Source organism: Silene latifolia, chromosome 9 (assembly GCF_048544455.1).
Source record: "Silene latifolia isolate original U9 population chromosome 9, ASM4854445v1, whole genome shotgun sequence".
Classification (NCBI taxonomy): domain Eukaryota; kingdom Viridiplantae; phylum Streptophyta; class Magnoliopsida; order Caryophyllales; family Caryophyllaceae; genus Silene; species Silene latifolia.
In genome coordinates, this window is record NC_133534.1 from 32,997,198 (window position 1) to 33,018,926 (window position 21,729).

Here is a 21,729-nt window from a genome sequence, read left to right on the forward strand (position 1 = left end):
ATAAAATAATATTCGTTGAAAAATGTTAATTTTATAAATTAAAAAAACGACTCTGCTGGGGATCGAACCCAGAATCTCTGGTTTCGTAGACCAGCGCCTTATCCATTGGGCCACAGAGTCAAATGGAGATGCGGGGTATCGATCCCCGTACCTCTCGCATGCTAAGCGAGCGCTCTACCATCTGAGCTACATCCCCTTTGTTTGTTAATAGTGCTCGGTTCAGTTACTTATTTTAATGCTGATATTATTTTCTGAGAAAGGTGGTCATCTTTTTTCCATTCACCTATGACTAGGGATATGGGTGGCCATAAATTAAATGGGTGGGATATGGATGACAATTTTTTTACGAATTTAGGGTGGGATATGGATCATTGTCTACCACCCGCTTAACCACCCGGTGAATATCCTAAATTAATATAATTGAACTTTTTATAAAAAATAATAATCATTTTGATTAAAAAAATTATACCTCAAAATTTTCTAAAGCATTTATAAATTCTATTGGGGACTTTATCCAAAGTTAGGCCACTCGGCCTTAGTCCAACGTCCAAAAAAACCATTGGTGCATTATATTACTCCTATGGTCAGTTATCACTAGTTCTCAAAATTGAACTCACTAATTTTCTAATCCCAATTCCAAATAATGTCAATCTAATATGTATGGCATTTGTATTCAATTTAAAATTGGTGTATTTGTACTCTAATATGTAAGATGTTTTGTTTGGTGATGTACGCTTTTTAATTTTATCGTCTCAATTTTTTTTTACAATATATTGTCTTCAAATTTTATAATCATAAAAATACCCAACGGGTGCCCGCTCCACCCGCTTCATCCTGTGGATATGGATATGGATGAATGAAAATTTATTAAATGGATTAGTGTGGGATATGGGTGGCCATAAATTAAATGGATATGGATATGGCTCCACCTCATCCATATCCCACCCATTGTCATCCCTACCTATGACTAGCATAATTGGCTGAATAAAAGATTATTATTATTATTATTATTATTATTATTATTATTATTAATATAATTAATTTTTACATAAAACAATACTCCCTCAGTTTAGTTGAATTTCATACGTTTGATTAATATACATCTCACATATTAAACAAACTTATGGAATTATTAATATACTCCCTCCGTACCACACCAAAGGTAACGTAGGGAAAAATGGAGTATTTAAGAAAAGGTGGAAAAAGTAAGGGTAAAGAGGGAAAAAATAGGTCGGGTATTTAATTGTGGGTTTAATTGTGGGTTGGTAGGTGGGGTATGTAATGGCATTTTGTGTAAATACCAAATGGGTATAAGGATAATTTGGTAATGTTGTGGGCCAAATAAGGAATGTTACATTTGGTGTGGTACGTCCGTTTATAGTAAGTGTTACCTTTGGTGTGGTACGGAGGGAGTAATAATCAATTTTTACATAAAACAATACTCCCTCAGTTCAGTTGAATTCCATACGTTTGATTAATATACATCTCACGTTATTAAACAAACGTATGGAATTTAGCCGAATGGAGGAGTATCAAATAGGAGAAATAAATCTATTATGTTCTTGTCTATCATTATTGATCTTTGATTTAGGGAGAACTGCATTTGTAGGGCGTGTCATTCTTTGACTTCGGTTGAATTCCAAAAATGCATTTTTAAGTTTAAAATCAACGGTCACAACTGTAAGGAATGATGTTAATTCGATGAATGGTGCTTACGACATGAGCTTAAAACTCATCAACATGCATCTTTTAATCTGTGCAGAATAGCATATGGGAGAAAGTTTATAACATAGCTATCAATTGGATTCTCAAATGCATTTTGTTAATGATCAAATTCAGAGAATGATATCAACTCATTTAGCTGGTAAATTTTTCAAAAGACTGATAACCCCTATCACTCCGTCAACATAGAAATAAAGCTTTCTAATGTCAAGTTGTCGACATAAGTTTTACACAAATTCTCATTGAAGACATGACATATCCGTCACAAGCTGAAGACGGATACCATTTTACCTCACAATATACCCACTTTTTCTCTCTCTACAACACTATTCATGTGTTCCCCTTTCTCCACTAACCCATTTTATTACCATTTTATCTCACAAAATATCCGTCACAAATGGTAACCCGTCACAAGGGAGGCCAATTGTAAATTTTATTCCGAGTACAATTGAAACGGCAGCACAATTTTTACTAGGCACACTACAAATGGGAATACTATTTAACAGAATAAGAGGTCTTTCATAGCTACGGAAAGTATACAAAATTCAACACACATAAGTAGTTTCAGTATCAGAAGTGATCAAAGGTTGCCTGCACATAAGTGTGTAAACTAGTACCGCTACTAAGGCTGAGTAAACAGATGAATTGCAGCTTAACTCTTCCTAACGACGAACCTTTAACAAGCTATAGACATTGCAGCTACAGAACCTTCTTGGGACATTGAATGTTCCTAATCATCCTCACTTCTCTTTCTCCGGGTCTAGTCATTCTAAATGTTGGTCTTCCCGATGATCATGCCCGGCCACGATTTGACACGTTATGTCCAGCAGGCCCAAGATGTTCGAATAATTAGCAGCCTAAGAAGCAAACAGGAAGAGCTCATTAGTCAGAATACAAGGTTTAGACTTGGAGGGAACACCCAGCATACAGGAAGAGCTCATTAGTCAAAACAAAACCTTGTATGAAAGCAAATATGAGAACAATACGAGTATAATTTAAGGAGGAATATATAGGATTGGTCTTGCATGGAGACATCGTCTAGCACGACTGCACGACCATACACATTTTACAAGAACACATTGGCGGACAAGAAAACTGGAAGGTATGTACGGAATAAACAAACAAATTTAACAATGAGAACTTTCTAAGACCTAATTTTACTCGGATAAAGCAAGTATCAATGGAAAAGTTGGAAATATTTGATGATGAATCTCAGAATTGAAAGATCAACCAAATTTACAATCTCCATACAATTCGGGCGACGGGAACCAAGAATCATAAAATTCAAGTGGTCATATATCCTGGCCTTCAGCTTAAATTCGGCAGTCATATAGCACATATCTAAGTATCTAACAGATGACGAAATTACAGTTGCAATTTGCATACATCTACCAAAATGAGATTTGTTTGTTATGATAAAAGTTTTTTACCTTTCCTCAAAAAAAAAAAAAAAAAAAGTTTTTTACCAGCATGAGAGATGATGAAACGCGACTATGCGATCACAAAACCACTACGGCAGCAAACTAGAAATCATTAACCTCAACATACGATTCAAAAAACTTAGTGCCCTGTTTTATTCCAACAATGACCTCAGTCTCTTTCTTGGCTAGCGCTACTGCAAAACAAACCCTCTCGCAATCAAACACATACTACAAAAGCCCACAATTGACCATTCATTGTTGTTAGAAATCAGGATTCCACTTTAGATCAATGAAACGGTTAGGACTTGGGATCGAATCATCATAACCAGGTCGCGAAATCGTAAGATTTGACAAACCAAGTAACACACATGGCTTAGTTTATTGAATCTTACGTTTTTGTGTTTTTACGATCTTATCATAATGATTCACAAGTCATCACGCGTCGTCACTGACTTACACACTTATACTCCATCCATCCACTTTTAAACCTCTTACTTACCTTTTTGGATTGTCAATTTTAACATTGGTATAATATTTGTGGTCATTATGCTTTTTGACCATCCCACATCTTTCATCTTCTTTATTTTTCAACTACATGTTCTCTCTCAATTTTAATGCCGCGTGAGACGAGAAATTTAAAAAAAGATGAAGTAATTTCAAGTTTTTTAAAATAATATAGACCCCGATTAAATATGCTTGATACGAAAACTCTCCTAAAAAATGTTTTATTCATTAAGAGTAACTTAAATCTTTGTGTCCTAATCGAATTGTTTGGAATTCAGAAGTATTGAAATTATTTTATCTACTAATAGTAGTCAAATCAGCGTGTATTGCCAAACCACGCCCCTATTGCCGTAGAATTTATATTGAGGGATCATGGCTTTTTTCCCTAATGCCTAGTTATATAATCTAAAAATATTATTACAAAAATTAGAGATTTCAAATTATTTGACCAAAAAAGGGCAAAATGCATAGAAAATTTGGTTTTCCCCCAGGAGCTCGAGGATTTCATAAACATAAATAAGCATCCGCCAATGTGGATACCCATATTTTTGTGCAAATCAGAACAGCAAATCAGAACATAGACATTACATATTTGAATATATTCATTAATTGCTTTTATTTATTTATTTATTTCCTTCTTATTAACAAGATTTGATATCCATACATTTACACTCCATTTGATTCTTAATTCTTTCTTGTGAAGAGGTCTTCCCGAGACTTCAAAGGAACGAAGATTTTTTAGACTTTAAAGGAAATCACGATTTTCTAGGAGCAATGAAAGATAACCAATTTGGGGAAGACCGAAACAATCTATACCATAAAAAGAGTAATATCACACACAATCAAGCATTGATATTGCACATTTTAGGAAACAAAGTATACACCATAAATGACCAATTATGACAGAGCGCTAGCCTATATGATAAGTGTATAAATATCTCAAATCTCCATCACATAATACATAAACATTCTCACACATAAAAATTATGGAGGTGAAAACTAACTACTACTACTTCGCCATTGTTCTGGCCATTTTTACTATCACCCTACCAGCAAATGCTGAGTATTTTTCTAAGACAACGCCCGCAAAACTCCCAGTCCTAAAAAAAACTTCCCTCCATTTCTACCTTCATGATATCTTAAGTGGCAAAAATCCAGGAGCAGTCTTGGCAGCCCACCCCAACATCACATTGGGACCACCATCTGCAACCCCATTTGGATCAGTTTACGCTATAGACGACCTGGTGACAGCAGGCCCAGAGGCCAACTCCACAGTCATTGGCAATGCACAAGGGTTATATTTGTCATCATCAAAAGACACATTATCTCTAGTGCTGTATGTTGATTTTGGGTTCACCTCCGGAAAGTTTAATGGAAGTTCAATAAGTGTATTTTCAAGAAATCCTATTATGGAACGAAATAGAGAGGTTGCTATTGTAGGAGGAAGGGGACTATTTAAAATGGCTAAGGGATATGCTAAGCTTAAGGCATATTCTTTTGACATGAAGAGTGGTGATGCTGTAATTGAGTATCATGTTGTAGTTTATCATTATTGATTTGAGCATAGCATATGTAGGGCAAGTTTATGTTTGTTTACACATGAACTCTTGAACACATGATGTTGGTGATCACAGCTCTTGAAAATAAAGTTGTCGAATGGTAGAATGAATATTTTATACAATATATTCTAATATGACCAATAAATTACGTAACCAAGATATTCTAAGTTTCTATCGCTTCATAACTGAGGTCTGAGCATTAAGGAGAACCGGTAACTTTTTAGCAACTTTTCAGCACATGAGCAAAATATATTGCAAAATCCTTAAGAATCCTATGTAGGGAGCATCATTGAACAATGTATTCCCTTCACTCCATTTGTAATGCCAAATAGAGAAAGTACTAGAGATAAGCGGTAACTGCAATTGACACATTTCTATGTGAATAACACACTCCTCCAACCACAAATTGCAATTGAATTCTCGTGCGAAGTGAATATCGGAAAGGCAAATGGGATACATTGAATGGATGTCTTGAAAATACAAACAGGAAAACAGGAGGGAGGGAATTATATTAACAGCTAAGTAGCTAATAAGGGACTTCCAAAATTATCAAAGCAATTTATTGAGCATAAGGGCTATACAACTACGGCCCGTGAAACAAACATAAAATACTTAAAAACCAACAAAAGTTCCAACGATATCAAAGCGGCAACATACCTAAATTCATCATCAATAGCCGAGAGGGTGTTCTTGACGTTGCATAAGCTTTTTAATTAAAGGAAGAAGACCAATAAGAGCCAACTGAAGTTGTTCAGAACTATTCAGGCGAAGACCAATTTGACCAGATCCGCGATTGTTCAGATTTGCACGAGCAACCAAATTTGTATGTCGTCCAATAGGAATCTGAGATTGGACATTGCAGCCAAGAGCAAGTTCCCCATGCCAATCCATGACTGAGAGTCCAAGTGTCGAAAGGAAGCGGCCCAAAGGGTAGTCTTTGTCCCTTAAGGTAGCCTCCAAACTACCACCGTAAGCAATATCTCCACGACTAGCCATGGCCCCACCACTCATCACAACTCGGAGTTGCTTGTTCAGTATCAACTTATCTTCCACTTTCAATCCAGCTGACAATGCATCACCCAACAGAGTAGCAGAGAGACCTGCTGTTGCCTTGTTCCGCCTGTAATTGCTGAATCTTGTCTCACTGCGTAATGTATAAGCCATGTCTTTACCAACGCTCTGCATATCAAAACCCAATGTTGTAGCTTTTCCTTCCCCGTGCTTTATTGAGCTGGCCATTTCCATCTGAAGATTGGCTTCTTTCTTGTCCTTGGACACTTGACCAGAGAAAGATAAAGGAACCTTGTCTTTGACCACAAACATTCTTTCTACATTTATTCCTTCATATCCAACATCATGATCCCAACCATGATTATCTAAGACGGGGCGTACAAGCCACTGGTTGGATGTATCCAGATAACGATATCGATGAGTTGGGTTATCCGAGTCAAAGGAAGCAGGTAATGCCAGATCTGGCATTGGTACAGGTAGTGTTGCAGCTCCTCCAGAATCCCCTTCAACATTTTCAGTATAATCAGAAGCTATATCATTGACTTCAGCTGCCATTTTTTTCATCATCTTGCGCCTCTTTCTTTCTTCCTTTAGCTGTTTCTTCATGAAAAGTTTCTCTCTGTATTCTAGTTCATCATAGTAAGCCTTTCTCTGAGCTTTAGTCAGTTTTGACAACTGAGCCTTGGTCAAAGGCTTGAATGGTGGCAACTCATCAAATTCTGACTCGCCATCGGACTCCGAAGATTCGTCCAAATCATAATCCATTGCTTCATCGTCAGCATATTGTTCCTCTGGCAATTTCAGCTGAGGCCTTGATTGCAAAAGTGAAGAAAGAAGGAAGGGCAAAGGTGGTGCTCGGGAGCGAGCAGCAAAAGGTTTGCCAGGTGGGCTATCTTGGAGCTTCAAAATAATGTTGGCTTCAGCCAATATCTTAGAAGCAAATGACAGCAACAACAAATGAGGCTTCCAGACCTGACCATTGGGCAAAACCCTCTGACCAGCTCGGTTCGTTCTGCAAGCCAAATGGTTCTCAACCAATGAAACCGGGTTCATAAGACGCATATCCCCAGCAGCTTGCCGAATAGCTTGCTGAACAGCATGTGACCGTTGAGTGACAAACAAATCATACGTTGAAGGAGTACCATTGGGCCCGTCAGGTGGAGCTGATGCAGCATGAGTCAAAACAACTATGGCATTAAACCATATTGAGGGTCCAAATACATCAGTTATTGTCCTCAAAAGCGGCGTGTCACCAAAATCCCTACTTGGCATATCTAGCCGGTCAAGGTATAGTACAATATCAGGAGGTGACTTGCTAATGAAACGTTTCACAGAGTGTAGAATCTTTTCATTCTGACGTTGATCGGAGATAGAAGATAGGAGTCCAGGGGTATCAATGACTCGCACCTTGATCCCTTGCACAGTACCCACGACATCCTGAACCTTCTTTGTACTTGTATGGAAAGCATCAGTGCCAAACTTGACTTCATCAAATATGGAATTGATTGTAGCACTTTTGCCAACACCTGTCTTTCCAATAACCATAATGGTACAAGAAAAATCTAGAGGACCCTGCCCAGCTGCCTCTAGCTGCTCAGCCATGGCACTAGCCCGATCAAAACTGAAGGCGCCAACACGTCCCCCGTTTCTAGCTCTGAGCTGTTCAGCTAACCCTAATCTGTACAACACTTGGGCAACAACAACGTTGTGTGGGGTTTGCCCAAGCCTATAAGCAAGACGCAAAAATTTCACCCTTATCATTTGAAGTTTCTCCCTGATTTCATCACCTTCCTCGACATCTGAGTTAGTTGAGTCTTCAACAAGATGGGTTTGCACCTGAGATGCTTGTCCATTCGCTCGTGGCTGCTGGGCTGCTTTCGGGGAAGGTTCCAGTAGAGGGGCTGCTCGACCAAGGCCGGCAGGACGAGCCGGAGAAGGCGTAGGATTTGCAGATTTTCCGGAAGAGGAAATAGAAGGTTGTGCAGTCTTTACTGCAGCTTCTTTTTCTTTACTTGCCTCACTGTTTTGCTTCACCTCCTGCATTAATTTTCCTTCAATGGCATGCCCATCATTTCCAGATGACTGCAACTGACCATTAGAGCTACCGTGTTCCCCAAAATCAGAAGCAATGCTCTTATCTTCCACTTTGTCCTTCCCAAGTGTTGATACAACGGAAGCTAAGCTTTCTTTATTGGAAGCCAATGATCTACTATCAACAGAAACACTAATCTCCGAAGAACTATCGTCAACATTTCGATGCTGTGAGGGCAATAGCTTCTCTTCCCCTTCAGGTTCTACAATATCACCCTGGACCTCTGACTCTATGTCACCCAAAGCATCCTCAAAAGCAGCCCCAGCATGATCCTGATGATCCGAACTATTACAATGATCCTCACTTTCCCCTATCATCGCTTCTTTTACTTCTTCAAACTTCTCTGATTGACCCTGAGATCCAATGATGGAGGGCGAATCTTCAAGTCCACTCCCTATTTCCCTCCCATGATTAACGTCCCCATTATCTTCTACGACTTCAACGTCTCTAGCAGCGGCATTATCATCCACCCTTTCCTCAAAATCTCTGCTCACTGATGTTTCCATTACAATGGACTTCTCAACCATATCCTCCTCTCCATCTACCACCTTAACCTTAGTCTCTTCTACAATCAAAACCTCAGCTTCTATTTCCCGACCATGAGACTCTTCTGTTGCACCAAGATCTTGATGAAGAACCCTCTCATCGACTGAAGATACTTCCTCGTGCGGCACACTCTCATAGTCATTCACATCAGTGATCGAGCCCTCATCACTATTCGCAGGAAATGATTCATCCCTCACTTCTACACCGTCTCTTCCATCACTAAATCCTTCTACCAAACTCGAACTCCCCTTGGCCACAGAATGATCGGAAACACTTTCCCCATGATCACTCACATGAACCGATTTCAACCCATCAGCCTCGTCAACTCCATCGTCTAGAGCCAACTCCATCGCTTCCTCGAAAACATCATCCCCTTCAGACACCTTGTGCAAATGAGCACCACCAACCACCACCACCCTCTCCTCAACTGTCAACCTATCATCAACACCTTTCACCTCCACCTCCTGAATTTCCTCAACATCTTTCACCCCATTTTCCATCCCAATTAACCCTCCTCAAAATATCGATTTTCCGGTCGAAACCTGAATTTTAGAACAAACCCACAAAAACCCAAATCTCAAATCAACCATATTTCAAGTTTTACCAATCAAACATTGCATATAAATAAAAACTAAAAAATACCCCATTAATCAATCAAAAACAAAGCAAAAACCCATGATTGCAATATAAAACCACATCCAAAACAAAATTAATTACATTTTTAATTACTATTGTGACATATAAAGTGCAGAAACAGGATGAAATATAAGGGCAATAAATGAACAACAACGATGTGGAGGAATATACTAATACTAAGAAAGAAAAAAGAGGATAAAGAATACCTGGGGATAGCAGAAGAGAGAAGAAAGAGACTATTTTGGATGAGGAAAAAGGGTTCAATTTAGGAGTTTACCCCAATTTAATTGAGAGAAAAGTTGGTGGTGAAAAAAATGATGATGTGCTACTGTTTGCTGCTACTGTTAAAATAAGGGTAATCCAACGGACTAAAATCAGTCTTGATAATCATACGCAGGGATTGCCAGTCTTAAAACGTGAAACACCCACCTAAAAGGCCTAAACCATGCGAATCATATGGGCATATGGGCGATGGGTCTACTTACTCTACTAATCAGGCCTATTCTTTTTGATCAGAATTAATCTGATCTCGAATCGAATCGAATCGAATCGAATCAACTTAACTTATAGGATCGAATCAATTGAATCAACTTATAGGATTCGAATCAACTTATAGGATCGAATCGATTCAACTTATAGGATCTCGAATCGAACTTATAAAATCTGAATCGAATCAACTTATAAGATCGAATCGAATCGAATCGAACTTATAGGAGCCGAACTTAACTTAATTTATTATTATTATTATTATTATTATTATTATTATTAGGATTATTTAATGGGAATACTCTAAACTATGACGGTCCTTCTCAAAATACTCCAATCTTTGTTTTAACTACGAATATACCCAACTATTACCCATATTCCCTTATATTACAATAGTGTGACCGGTGACCTAATAAGCAGGTCATTTTTTTGTTAAACTCTTTTAACCTCCTTTTGTTTTAATCTTTTTACCTCTTCTCTCTTAACTTTTCACCTTCTTCTTTGTTACTCCTGAATCTTCTCCAAGACACCATTCCTGAAACTCACCCTTTTTTTTTTCTCATTTATCAGTTCCTAAATTCATCTTCTATTACTCTTGTTTTATCCCCTCAAAACGCCATTGTTGATCCTATTTATTTTCGCACAATGACATATGTAAAGTTACATTTCTCACAATGCTCCAATTTATTTCTACACAATCACCTCCAAATCAATTTTTCATTTCTTCAATTTTGTTTCATAATACTTGTTTTCATTCTCAATTCTACTTGAGTCATTATTCGTTGTCAGTTCACACTTGCATTTCCTCCTCCAAATGGAAAAACCCACATCCATTCTCCATTATCATCAAAAGGCAACAAAAATTAACTTTTACAGATCTGATTTTAGACAAACAATATAATGAAATTAGATAAAATAATTGAATTTATAGGCAATAAATACACATATAAAACTCCTTTCCAACCCGTGGGCCTTTCTTTGAGTCCTCATAACTTCTTATATGTTATGCTTGCACAATACATCCGTTTTAGTTTTAGATCGACATGAATTGATGAAGGAAATGGTGGGACTTTATTAGAGGAACAATGGAGGGGAGAGAAAAAATTAAAAAGGAGGAGGAAGGAGCAATGAATTTCGGTTGAAATGGAGGGGAGAGACAATACTTGAAAATAAGGAAGAAGATGAAGTAGCAGGGGGAAGGAGGGAGATGGCGTATGAAAAAAAAAATTGTGCCTAAGCAAATTAACCTGCTACAACAAGTTAATAATACACTAATTCTATTCAAAGCAAATGTGGGTAATAGTTGGGTATATTGGTGATTAAAACAAAGATGATAATATTTTGAGAAGGACCGTTATAGTTCAGAGTATTTTTATTAAATAACCCTTATTATTATTATTATTATTATTATTATTATTATTATTATTATTATTATTATTATTATTATTATTATTATTATTATTACTTGCCAAGAGAGAACATTGATAAAAAGAAATTATAGTCTAAAACACAAGGTAAAATAATAACATTTTTCCGCTTTATATGCATTGATTTGTTCATACATTATACTACGATTACATTACGATAACAAATAAATCACATACTAAAATCAGTCTTGATAATCATACGCAGGGATTGTCAGTCTTAAAACGTGAAACACCCACCTAAAAGGCCTAAACCATGCGAATCATATGGGCGATGGGTCTACTTACTCTACTAATCAATCCCGTTTATTAGAGGTGGCAATCATTTCTCGACACGAACTTGACATAATGTTAGGGGTTAGGGTACATGTTATGACATATTTATAAAATTGGGCTGACATGACACATTAGTTATATAGGTCGAGTTTTTTAATATTCCTAAAAGGCGAGAAAATCAAAGCCCTGTTCTTTTTTAATGAAACTAGTTGAATTGTAGTGAATGAATTAAACTGAATAGAAATGATATGAACTGAATTGAATTTATAATGAGTACAAAATTGAATTGAACTAAACTAATTTGAATTGAACTGAACTAATTTCAACTAAACTAGACTAAACTTGTTGGAGTATAAATCCACTTGTGAGTCCCACATCGGTGAAAAAGAGAGAGATTGTCTATCTTATAAGGCCTAGGAGTGTTTCTCCCATTGCCAATTGGTTTTGGGAGATAAGAGCATTCTTGGGCTTGTGAGTTAGACTTCTCTCCTCCACCGCGGGTAAGGCCAAACCCATATCGTGTTTATTATGGTATCAGAGCCCAAGGCAAAAAAAGACCTGGGTCTCGTGTTTAAAACTGAGCCTTTATGTGCCCCGACCCGCTGTGAGGATGTCCAGTCCCTCCGGTTTCAGCATGAGGAAGTCCAGTCCCTCGGGTCGAGTGAGCACTGTGACGGCTGTGAGGATGTCCAGTCCCTCCAGACCGATCTTTAAGTGGGCTCACAAGTGAGGGGGTGTGTTGGAGTATAAATCCACTTGTGAGTCCCACATCGGTGAAAAAGAAAGAGATTGTCTATCTTATAAGGCCTAGGGGTGTTTCTCCCATTGCCAATTGGTTTTGGGAAATAAGAGCATTCTTGGGCTTGTGAGTTAGACTTCTCTCCTCCACCGCGGGTAAGGCCAGACCCATATCGTGTTTATTAAAACTAAATTGAACTGAATTGAACCGACATGAACTGAACTTATAAGAACTAAAATTCAGTCCAAAAGAACAAGCCTAAATCGATCCTTTGATGTAAGATCAACCTATTTCATCTTTTCGAATGAGAGAACTATTTTTTTGTTCAAATGAGCACTAAGTTGAAGTCATAGACTTTGAAACCAACTCGAAAGAGTTGGACACTTGGACATGAGTGTTTAGTAAAGGCCATAAAATCAACGAATTTATTGGTATCAACTATCAAGAAAACAATGTTTAATTATCACTTGCTCAAATAATGCATATCTAACTTCACACCTTTTATAAATACTTGAAAATTTTCCGACAAAATTTGTAACTACTACGAAATGAGTTGATAAGTGATAACACAGAAATTATCAACTTCAATTATTACTTTTGAAACTCCTAAAGATTTGCGGTTAGAATGTCGTTTATCAATGCAAGAGCTATTGCAATAAGAATATTATTAGTTCCAAAAGATTTAGAGCTCCTAACAAACTGATTTTATCATTACTTGCTTTTATATAATATCTCAAAACAGTTTTATTCCATGTACTTTCGATCCGCCAGAAATTAGCTTTAGAAATCTGTTTAGAATTTTCTCCCATCCAATTTCTTCTTTGCTAATAGTTTTTATTGGGATTGTTGAAGTCTTTCAACCTAGTTTCATACCAAATTTTAATGTTGTTACTGTATAAAAGAGTGAGCTTCGAAATATTGATACAAACAATACTAAAAACAATGTCATTTATATATATAAATATATTCATTACACCAAATAAAAACGGTTTGACTGAAATCTTTTCGAATTAAGTCTTTACGAGAATTGATGTTCATTAGAGAGTTTTGGCTTGAATCATTAATATATGTTGCTAAAAAAATTATAAAAGCTAATAAAGCTTATATCTTGGATAATTGAATCAGTCTAAGGACATTTGAAAAAGAAATTATCTTTGTTCTCAAAATGATGATTGCATAGAACATAGTGAAGTAAAACATTAATATGACATGACGTCTAAGAGTAGTAACAATAGAATAACTTTATATATAAAACTAATTTTAAACCTCTGTGATTATGGGGTTTGCTTTTAAATTTTTAAATCAATATAGTTAATCATTATTAAGATATAATGATTTTTAATTTATTTTGAATTAGCAACCATATACGGGTCACTTTTAACCATCAATAGGGAAAATATAAACTTCATAGTCCAATTATAAGAATTTTCTTTGATGTCAAACGGATGTCAAACTATACATTTAAAGTTTAGCCTGAACACTCGATTTTGACATGAATGTCGTGCAACATAACCCGTAAGAGACGATCGCTCACAAAGTTATTAAAAACCACTCTTTCGTACCCTTTTATGCATTGTTTTTGTCCTTTTGGTTAACTTTGATCATGACCAAACAGACTATTTAATTTAATAACTATTTTTATAATAAACGTAGCCATTTTATTTATTTATTCATAATTCATACTCCCTCCTATTCTCAATAACTCTCCCTATTTTTTTCATCTATTCACAATACTCTCCATATTTGCTTATTTGGTAAACTTTTATACTTATTTTAATCAACTCACTCCACAACAATACCCCACAATACTCATACCTTATCTTATTTTAATCACCTTACCCCACAACAATACTTATTTTAATCACCTTACCCCCACAATAATATCACACAATACCTTCCCTCTCTCCGATCTCCTACCCACACTACAATACTTTACCATATAATACTCCCTCCCTTAATTCTCGTGCCCTCCATGAATAGGGAGAGTTATTGAGAATAGGAGGGAGTACATATTTAATTACTCATAGCACCATTTTCCAAAATATGTAAAATGGTTTTAATATCGTGAATTTTCATATACGAATTTTATTCTCTCACATACGAATTTTACAATATTACCCTTGTTATTTTTTCATTTCTTACCAATTGATTTTTTGTCTCCCACTCCTCATCTCCCTTTACCACCAAGTCACCACCACCACCACCTCCATTCACCATCTTCGGTCACCACCTCCGGTCAATCGTCGGGAAACCTCCCTCCAGCCAACCTCACGCAGGCCAACTTCGACCTCCCCTCTCCCCCGCACTAAGTGTAATACCCTGCATTTGTGAGACCCGTACTTAGACCTAGGGACACGTGAGGGAACCCACATGTACTCGGGAGTAAAGGATGATCCTCCTACGAGACCAAGTAAGACCTAAACTAGACCTAGTAGACTTCCAGTAGACCGAGTAGAACCCCTAGTGGACCAAGTGAGTTGGCACTCGGTCGAGTAAGGGTATACTCGACCGAGTGAGTGCCACTCGGTCGAGTGGTGCTGAGCTGTACCCGAGAAAGGAAATTCGGGATTTCATTCTATCCCAACCCTATCCCATTCATTCTTCTCCTTCTTCCTTCTTACACTAAAACCCTCTCCCTTCTCTCTAAAATGTTCTCAATGCCCTTCCCTTGGCCTTCAAGCTTGGATTAATGGTGAAACACCTCTTATATGTCCCGTTCTACCTTTGTAAATAGAAATATCACCTTTTCCTCTTTGTCTTATGAGTAAATTCGAGTTAGGGTTTATTAAGAGAGGTTAATTAGTATTTAGCTATGTAAAATGAATAGTTAGTGACTAATAATGAGGGATTTTATGTTGTAATTTAGTATAGAGTGAATTGTGATAGTTATTACATGATTTATATAGGATGAGACGGTTTTATGACATGGATACTTGGTGAATTCGATTAGCTTGTGGATTATGCTAAAAGGTAGGTTATCCTACTCGGTTTCAACATTGTGTATGCATATTTGGGTGTTTTTCCTCACTATTGCATTCATGAATCGGTTGGTATGTATGTGGGATTGAATTCATGAATTTGGTCATATGTTAAATGTTGTTCTTCCATTTGTCATGTATGTTTGTGATTGTGTTGTGTTGGAGAACTTTGGTGGTGATACTTGATTTTTGAGGAGACGTAAGACGGTTGGGAAACCGTCTTGCGCTCGGGTTGCCCCTTGGAGCTTCCCACTCCAAGGGGGATGTGCACATTAATGACTTAAGTCACGGAGGGACTCGTGTGGTTGAGGCACGACGTCTGGCAGAGGATCCGGTTGACTTCCGGACCCGGTACGTCTGGGCGTGTCCCGATACCTTTGTGTGAGATGTGGTGTCGTAGGCGTGTCCCTGGCACCGGTGGTTGTGGGTACGTCTGGGCGTGTCTCGATACCGATAGGGTGATTGCATAGTCGAGTCTCATTCATATGATTATGTCGCGTCTACACTTATCGAGTCGTGTCCTATAATTGTGTATTGAAACTGACGTTTGTTGTGTCCGTGTAAATGTCACATATTTTTTGGGTGGCCTATGTCGATCCATATGATATTTTCGATCATATGGGGAGCATTTGCTTACAGGTTAGCTTTGGTTGCATGCGGGAGACGGGACGAGCCGTGATGACATTCGAGTCAAGCATAGTTGACTAGATTAGTTTAGTAGTTATGAGTTGTATTATTTATTTCATTTATTCAACTATGTCTATGTAATCCACTAAATACTTATTTATGTTAATTGTTTCTCAATTGCGACTCCGATTTCACTGCCTCAGGAAACCGAGAAGGTAACATCTCCCAATTACCTTGGCCGGGTAAGAAGGGGGGGCTACAAAGTGGTATCAGAGCATCAATTTTGGAACCTAAACAAATGAACCAAAATGAACCTAGGTGCGTCTAATAAAATGAACTCGACACGAGTACAATAAGAGATCGGTTTTGGATGAGTGGGCGCCCTCATGTCAAAACTAGTGCTTATTGCCTCGGTTGGTCACTACGTGGGTGGTTACAAATAAGGGTGAATGATATAGACAATGTTGTGCGATTGCATGAATGATGTGGTTGTGGTTAAACTCTTGAATGCTATGAATTTTACATGTGTATTGAAGATGAATTCTTAGATTAGTGGGAGTAGCGTGTTTGGGAAATGGTTAGCATATGTTGGTGTGTGGGTAATAGTTTCAATCTTTGCATCACATTATGTGTTAATTGAATGCCTATTAGTATCCTTGATCATGTATGAATAGTAATAGAGGCTAGTGGAGTAGCCACTAGTGTTACGGTAGTGCACCATAGATGGTGAGTAGAACAACGTATGAACTAACTCGGGACGCGTCACCAATAGACGGTGGACTCCCGAACCTTGTATTGTCTTGCAGGAAATCCACCGATAAAATTCTATTGAGAATTTAAACCCAACGGGATCACTTGACCGATTGCGAGTACCAACTCGGCCGAGTAAGCAAGCACTCGACCGAGTGGACGCTTTACTCGACCGAGTGGACCCAGTTACAGAAGGTAATACATTCTGGCAAAAGTCGTCACTCGACCGAGTGGAATCGTACTCGACCGAGTACACTCGGCACTCGACCGAGTGGGTTCACACGGGCTGGACCGCTCATCTAAGATCCCTTATTTTCCCCAATTCCTCATTCTTATCTTCATATCTGCATCCCCTTCCTCACCAAAAATCCCCAAAACCTCCATTATTGCTCTATTTTGCTTGGAAATTCATCCTATTACTCCACTTTTCTCATCTAATCCCACTAATTAGTCAAGGTAAGCATGTTCATCTTCTTCCATCTTTTTCCCCAATTTGAATTTTCTTAAATCTCCTCTTAAATCCTTTGATTTTTTTAATTAATTGTTCATTTTTCTTAATTCATGATACTAGTGAGCTTTTTACACCATTGTTGTTGATAAAAACCAATTTTTTGTGATGGAATCTTGTCCACCACTGTTGAACTCGAAAATGGTGTTCTTGAGTCAATAATGGGATTTTCTTGATGGTTGTTGTGTCTAATTGGACAACAAAGGCTTAACCTTTGTTGTCATGATTGGATCTTGTTTAATATGTATAAATTTCGTCTTAAAACTTCGTCTTAAATTTTCGAATTTTAGACAAGTCATGCCCAATTTTCTATTTTTCATGAGTAAAAACTTGATTTAATTGCTTTATGAGACCATTATTTGATTGATAATGTGGTATGTGGTCCCAAAATAAAACTAATCTTGCCTTAAAATTTTGGGTGAAATTTTTTTCCATGAACAATGTCTTTTCATGTCTCAAGGATAATTTTTCCATGTTGAGGGATTGAGAATTTTATATCTATTACTATTCTATAAGAAGGATTAAAAGAAGTTTTGTCTCAATTTCTTGAAAATCCGACACTAGCCATGTCAAATTTTAATTCCTTGTTTACTACTTGAGTCACTTTCTCATGATTTCTCCAAAACTCCAAACCATGATGCTTGAAATAGCCTTACACTTTAAATTTGATCGACTCAAAAACTTTGAAATAACAAGGAAGTATTTCACTTGCCGGATCTCTTTTAAAATTTTTTTGCCCAACTAATTCTCATCTTATCAAGCTTAACAAGTTAAATTGATGACAACTTCCCATCATTCCAGGGAACCCTCGGTGAGCACTGATTTGTAGGAGCCTTTGGAGGTCATTTGCATTAAGTGATCGTAAGTACTCTTCTCCAAATGCAGTGATAACAACTTCAGTAAATAATTTTAATGCAGCAAATGTTGTTGTTTCACCAAGCCGGCAGTAGTCATCCGTTCTATCAGTTCCTTCTCCATACGCTAACATGCGTAAGGCTGTAGTGCACTTCTGCAAAGATTATATTGGCACTCTACCACTTCTATCAGGATTTGGATAAAAAAATGTATCATAGGCTTCCACTGCTTGCACTAGGCGAAGGAATACGTGTCGATGCATTCGAAATCTACGACGGAAAAAGTTTGAAGGATAGGTAGGATTAGGAGAGAAGTAGTCATTGTAGAGGTTCTCGTGACCAGTTTCACGATTTCTCTCAATGTACCTTCTTTGATAAGGACGTCTTCAACGATTACGATTGATTATTTAAGGTACTTGAGATATAACAGGAACAATAGCTTCTTCTATTATTTCATTTTCATTTTCATTATTGTCATATTGGAGGATGAAGATGATGAGAATTCAAATAAAAAATTCATTTAAGGTGAAAAAGATGGAAGAGGAGTGTGATGAATAATACAACTAAGAGAATAAGTATATATCTATATATAGACAAGAAATTTCATTTAACTAATAGACCTTATCCAATCTTATCCGTAATCTAGATAAACCGACCATGATCAAACAACTGGCATACCATTTATTCAATCTTATCCAAGCTTATCTATAATCTAGATAGACCAATCATGATCAAACAACTGGCATATCATTTATCCAATCTTATCCAAGCTTATCTGTAATCTAGATAGACCAACCATTATCAAACAACTGGCATATCATTTATCTAATCTTATCCAAGCTTATTATCTGTAATCTAGATAGACCAACCATTATCAAACAACTAGCATATCATTTATCCAATCTTATTCAAGCTTATCTGTAATATAGATAGACTAATCATTATTAAACAACTGACATATAATTTATCCAAGCTTATCTATAATCTAGATAGACCAACCATTATCAAACAACTGACATATCATTTATCCAATCATAACATTTAAAACATTATTTTACAAGGCTACATTAATACAATATTTTAAAAAACACACCATAATATTTGACAAGGCTACATTAATACAATATTTTAATACAACACTCTGGAAACGAAAAGACAACACTCTGAAATGAAAAGACAACACTTGAAAATGAAAAGATGAAATGAAAAGAAAAACATTAATCTAGTTGTTCTGCAAGTCATGAAAACGGTGATAATTTCCATTGTTCTTCCGCCGGAGTTCAATCATTCCTTGATTGTAAAGATTGATATGTATTCTATTTGTACATCTTTTCATCCATCTAGAGCTTCTTATTGGCGAGCGCTAATTGCTCAGCCCTCATCTCCAGGCCATCATTTTTTTTCCTGAAAATTCATTTTCTCCCAATATAGTTCCACATCAAGGGACTTTTTTTCACCAAAACGGTCAATGATTTCAGCCAAATAGACAACCTCGCCTACTTTCATTTTTCCTTTGTTCTTTTTAGCTGCTTTTATACCTTGAGGGCGTTGGCTACCCATACCTTCTTCATCGTCTCCGCTATTTGGTGTAGAAAATTCGCCTTCATTAAATGTGAATCTCTTACCACTACTAGCTAAGTCAGGGTCACTACCAAATGTAGGGGTATCTGGATAAGGATATTTATCAACATCAACCGACATAGTCTTTCAAGACTTATTGCTGGCACTGGCACCAATGTTTTTTTTCTTTTTTTTTTTATTAATACGAGAAGTACCAAATATAAAAAAGAGGCAGTCTAAAAGGCAAAATAAAGAACAACTAGACTAGTGCATCCTACTACACAACATCACCAGGCTATCAAAAAAAAAATATGAGAAATAAAATCTGCCCATGCTATCCCATAGCTGAACTATCTGCTTCTAGTAATCCTGTCTAACCAAGCTTTATCTTTTTGTTGTACTAGCTAATGAATTAGAGGTATAAATTTGCCTTTACAATCTGTATGATCTGCTCAGCAACATTCTCAGGTCTATCCAGCTTGACCTCCACCCTACTGTATTTCTCTGATGTCAAACACTTCAGAGAAATGTTTTCTTGCCTTTACACATGCACCAATGCTTTCTTCTACATAGCTCCCGACAATTTCCTGCCATTTCCTGTATTTTTTTAACAAAAGCCATGCACGTTCAAATTGAAACTTACCGTCCGTTTCATTATGAAGTGAGCTTCTTTGATTACATCTTCCTCATTCATTCCACTAGACTTTCTCCTTTGAGCTTCTTCATAACAACCAACCCATTTCATAACACCGGTAGATATTTTACGAAAAACGACCACCCAACATGCCTAGATTTTCTCTTTAGGCATGAGAGTTGGATTAGCTTCACGTGCTAAATCAAATAACACTTTGACTTTAACACAAAGTGCATTTTCTTTTGATTTGTGCTGATCACATTATCAGTTGAATGTCTCATAAAAAATGAAATGAGAGCTTCATCTTCTTGAATTATCCATCTTGATGGTAGTTTTAATGGTTGTTTTGATGGTTGAATTACCCTTTGAACTAGTTGGTTTGGTTCAATCTCATTATCCACATCACATAGAATTTTGAGATAAGTTACAGTTAAACGAGCTTAGGTTATTTGACGGCATTTGGGATAAAAGTCGTGGAACTTTCTTCATAATTTGAATAATTTTGGTCATTTTGTGGGGAAAGATTATAACTCTGATTAGGGTCATATTATGGAGTAATTGAGATGTTTTGCCCATATTTTTGAGGATCGGAGACATTTGTGGATTTGACTCTACCACTCGAGGATTCAATTTTCATCTCTTATTTCCTTAAAATTTCTAACATTTGCTTTTCATAATGATACATAATAAGTAACTAGATAAAATTAGATGATCTTTTTTAGAGGGTAAAGGAAATAAAACAAGTAAGAAAAGAAATGGTGTGTTGATATATGTCAATATTATTACTTATTTATAGGTAAAAAAATAAGAATTGTAAATATTTCTTATCTTATCCAATTTTATCCGTAATCTAGATAGACCCAACCATGATCAAACAACTGAGATATCATTTATCAAATCTCATCCAATCTTTTCTGTAATCTAGATAGACCAACCATGATCAAACAACTGAGCTTTAATCAATATTATCCAATCTTATCCGTAATCTAGATAGACCAACCATGATCAATCAACTGAGTTTCATTTATCCAATCTTACCATAATCTTATCTGTAACCGAGAGTTTCCAATGTTTGATATTGAACCGTTGGTGTTTGTCTGTCTTTATGTTAATTATGCAATTGTTTTGTTTTAGTTATTGTATTGTACTAGATCCCATCTTTATTTAAATTAAGAAAATATTTGTGTTTGGTAAAAATAAGAATGAGATTAAATCCAAAAACAACTCGAGATAAAAATTGCGAATTGTTAATCTTCCATTAAAAAAATGATATTTAAGATAGTAAAGAAAATCAAAGAAGGAAGGGAAGGAAAAGTATGTGGATCGATATATGTCAATATTACTACCTATGTGTAGAGGAAAAAAAATAGAAATTATGGTGTAATTTTTTTTTCAAAAAAGA

General features: G+C 36.6%; 2 protein-coding genes and 2 non-coding genes across 4 annotated transcripts; 1 reads left to right on the plus strand and 3 right to left on the minus strand.

Moving 5' to 3' along the window:
• Positions 1 to 47: 47 nt before the first annotated feature.
• On the minus strand, positions 48 to 120 carry TRNAR-ACG (transfer RNA arginine (anticodon ACG)). Its single transcript has one exon. It is a non-coding gene; the product is annotated as a tRNA-Arg (tRNA).
• A 3-nt stretch (positions 121 to 123) lies between these two features.
• Positions 124 to 196, minus strand: TRNAA-AGC (transfer RNA alanine (anticodon AGC)). Its single transcript has one exon. It is a non-coding gene; the product is annotated as a tRNA-Ala (tRNA).
• Positions 197 to 2,220: 2,024 nt separating this feature from the next.
• LOC141599520 (translocase of chloroplast 120, chloroplastic) lies at positions 2,221 to 9,970 on the minus strand. The gene is made up of 3 exons (XM_074419551.1): positions 9,698 to 9,970; positions 5,864 to 9,397; positions 2,221 to 2,579 (listed from the first exon to the last, which is right to left on the minus strand). Exon 2 carries the CDS (start codon positions 9,353 to 9,355, stop codon positions 5,876 to 5,878), a length of 3,480 nt encoding a protein of 1,159 aa, XP_074275652.1. The 5' UTR covers positions 9,356 to 9,397; positions 9,698 to 9,970; the 3' UTR covers positions 2,221 to 2,579; positions 5,864 to 5,875.
• LOC141600818 (dirigent protein 4-like) lies at positions 4,634 to 5,203 on the plus strand. Its single transcript, XM_074421072.1, has one exon. It carries the CDS (start codon positions 4,634 to 4,636, stop codon positions 5,201 to 5,203), a length of 570 nt encoding a protein of 189 aa, XP_074277173.1.
• Positions 9,971 to 21,729: the final 11,759 nt, after the last annotated feature.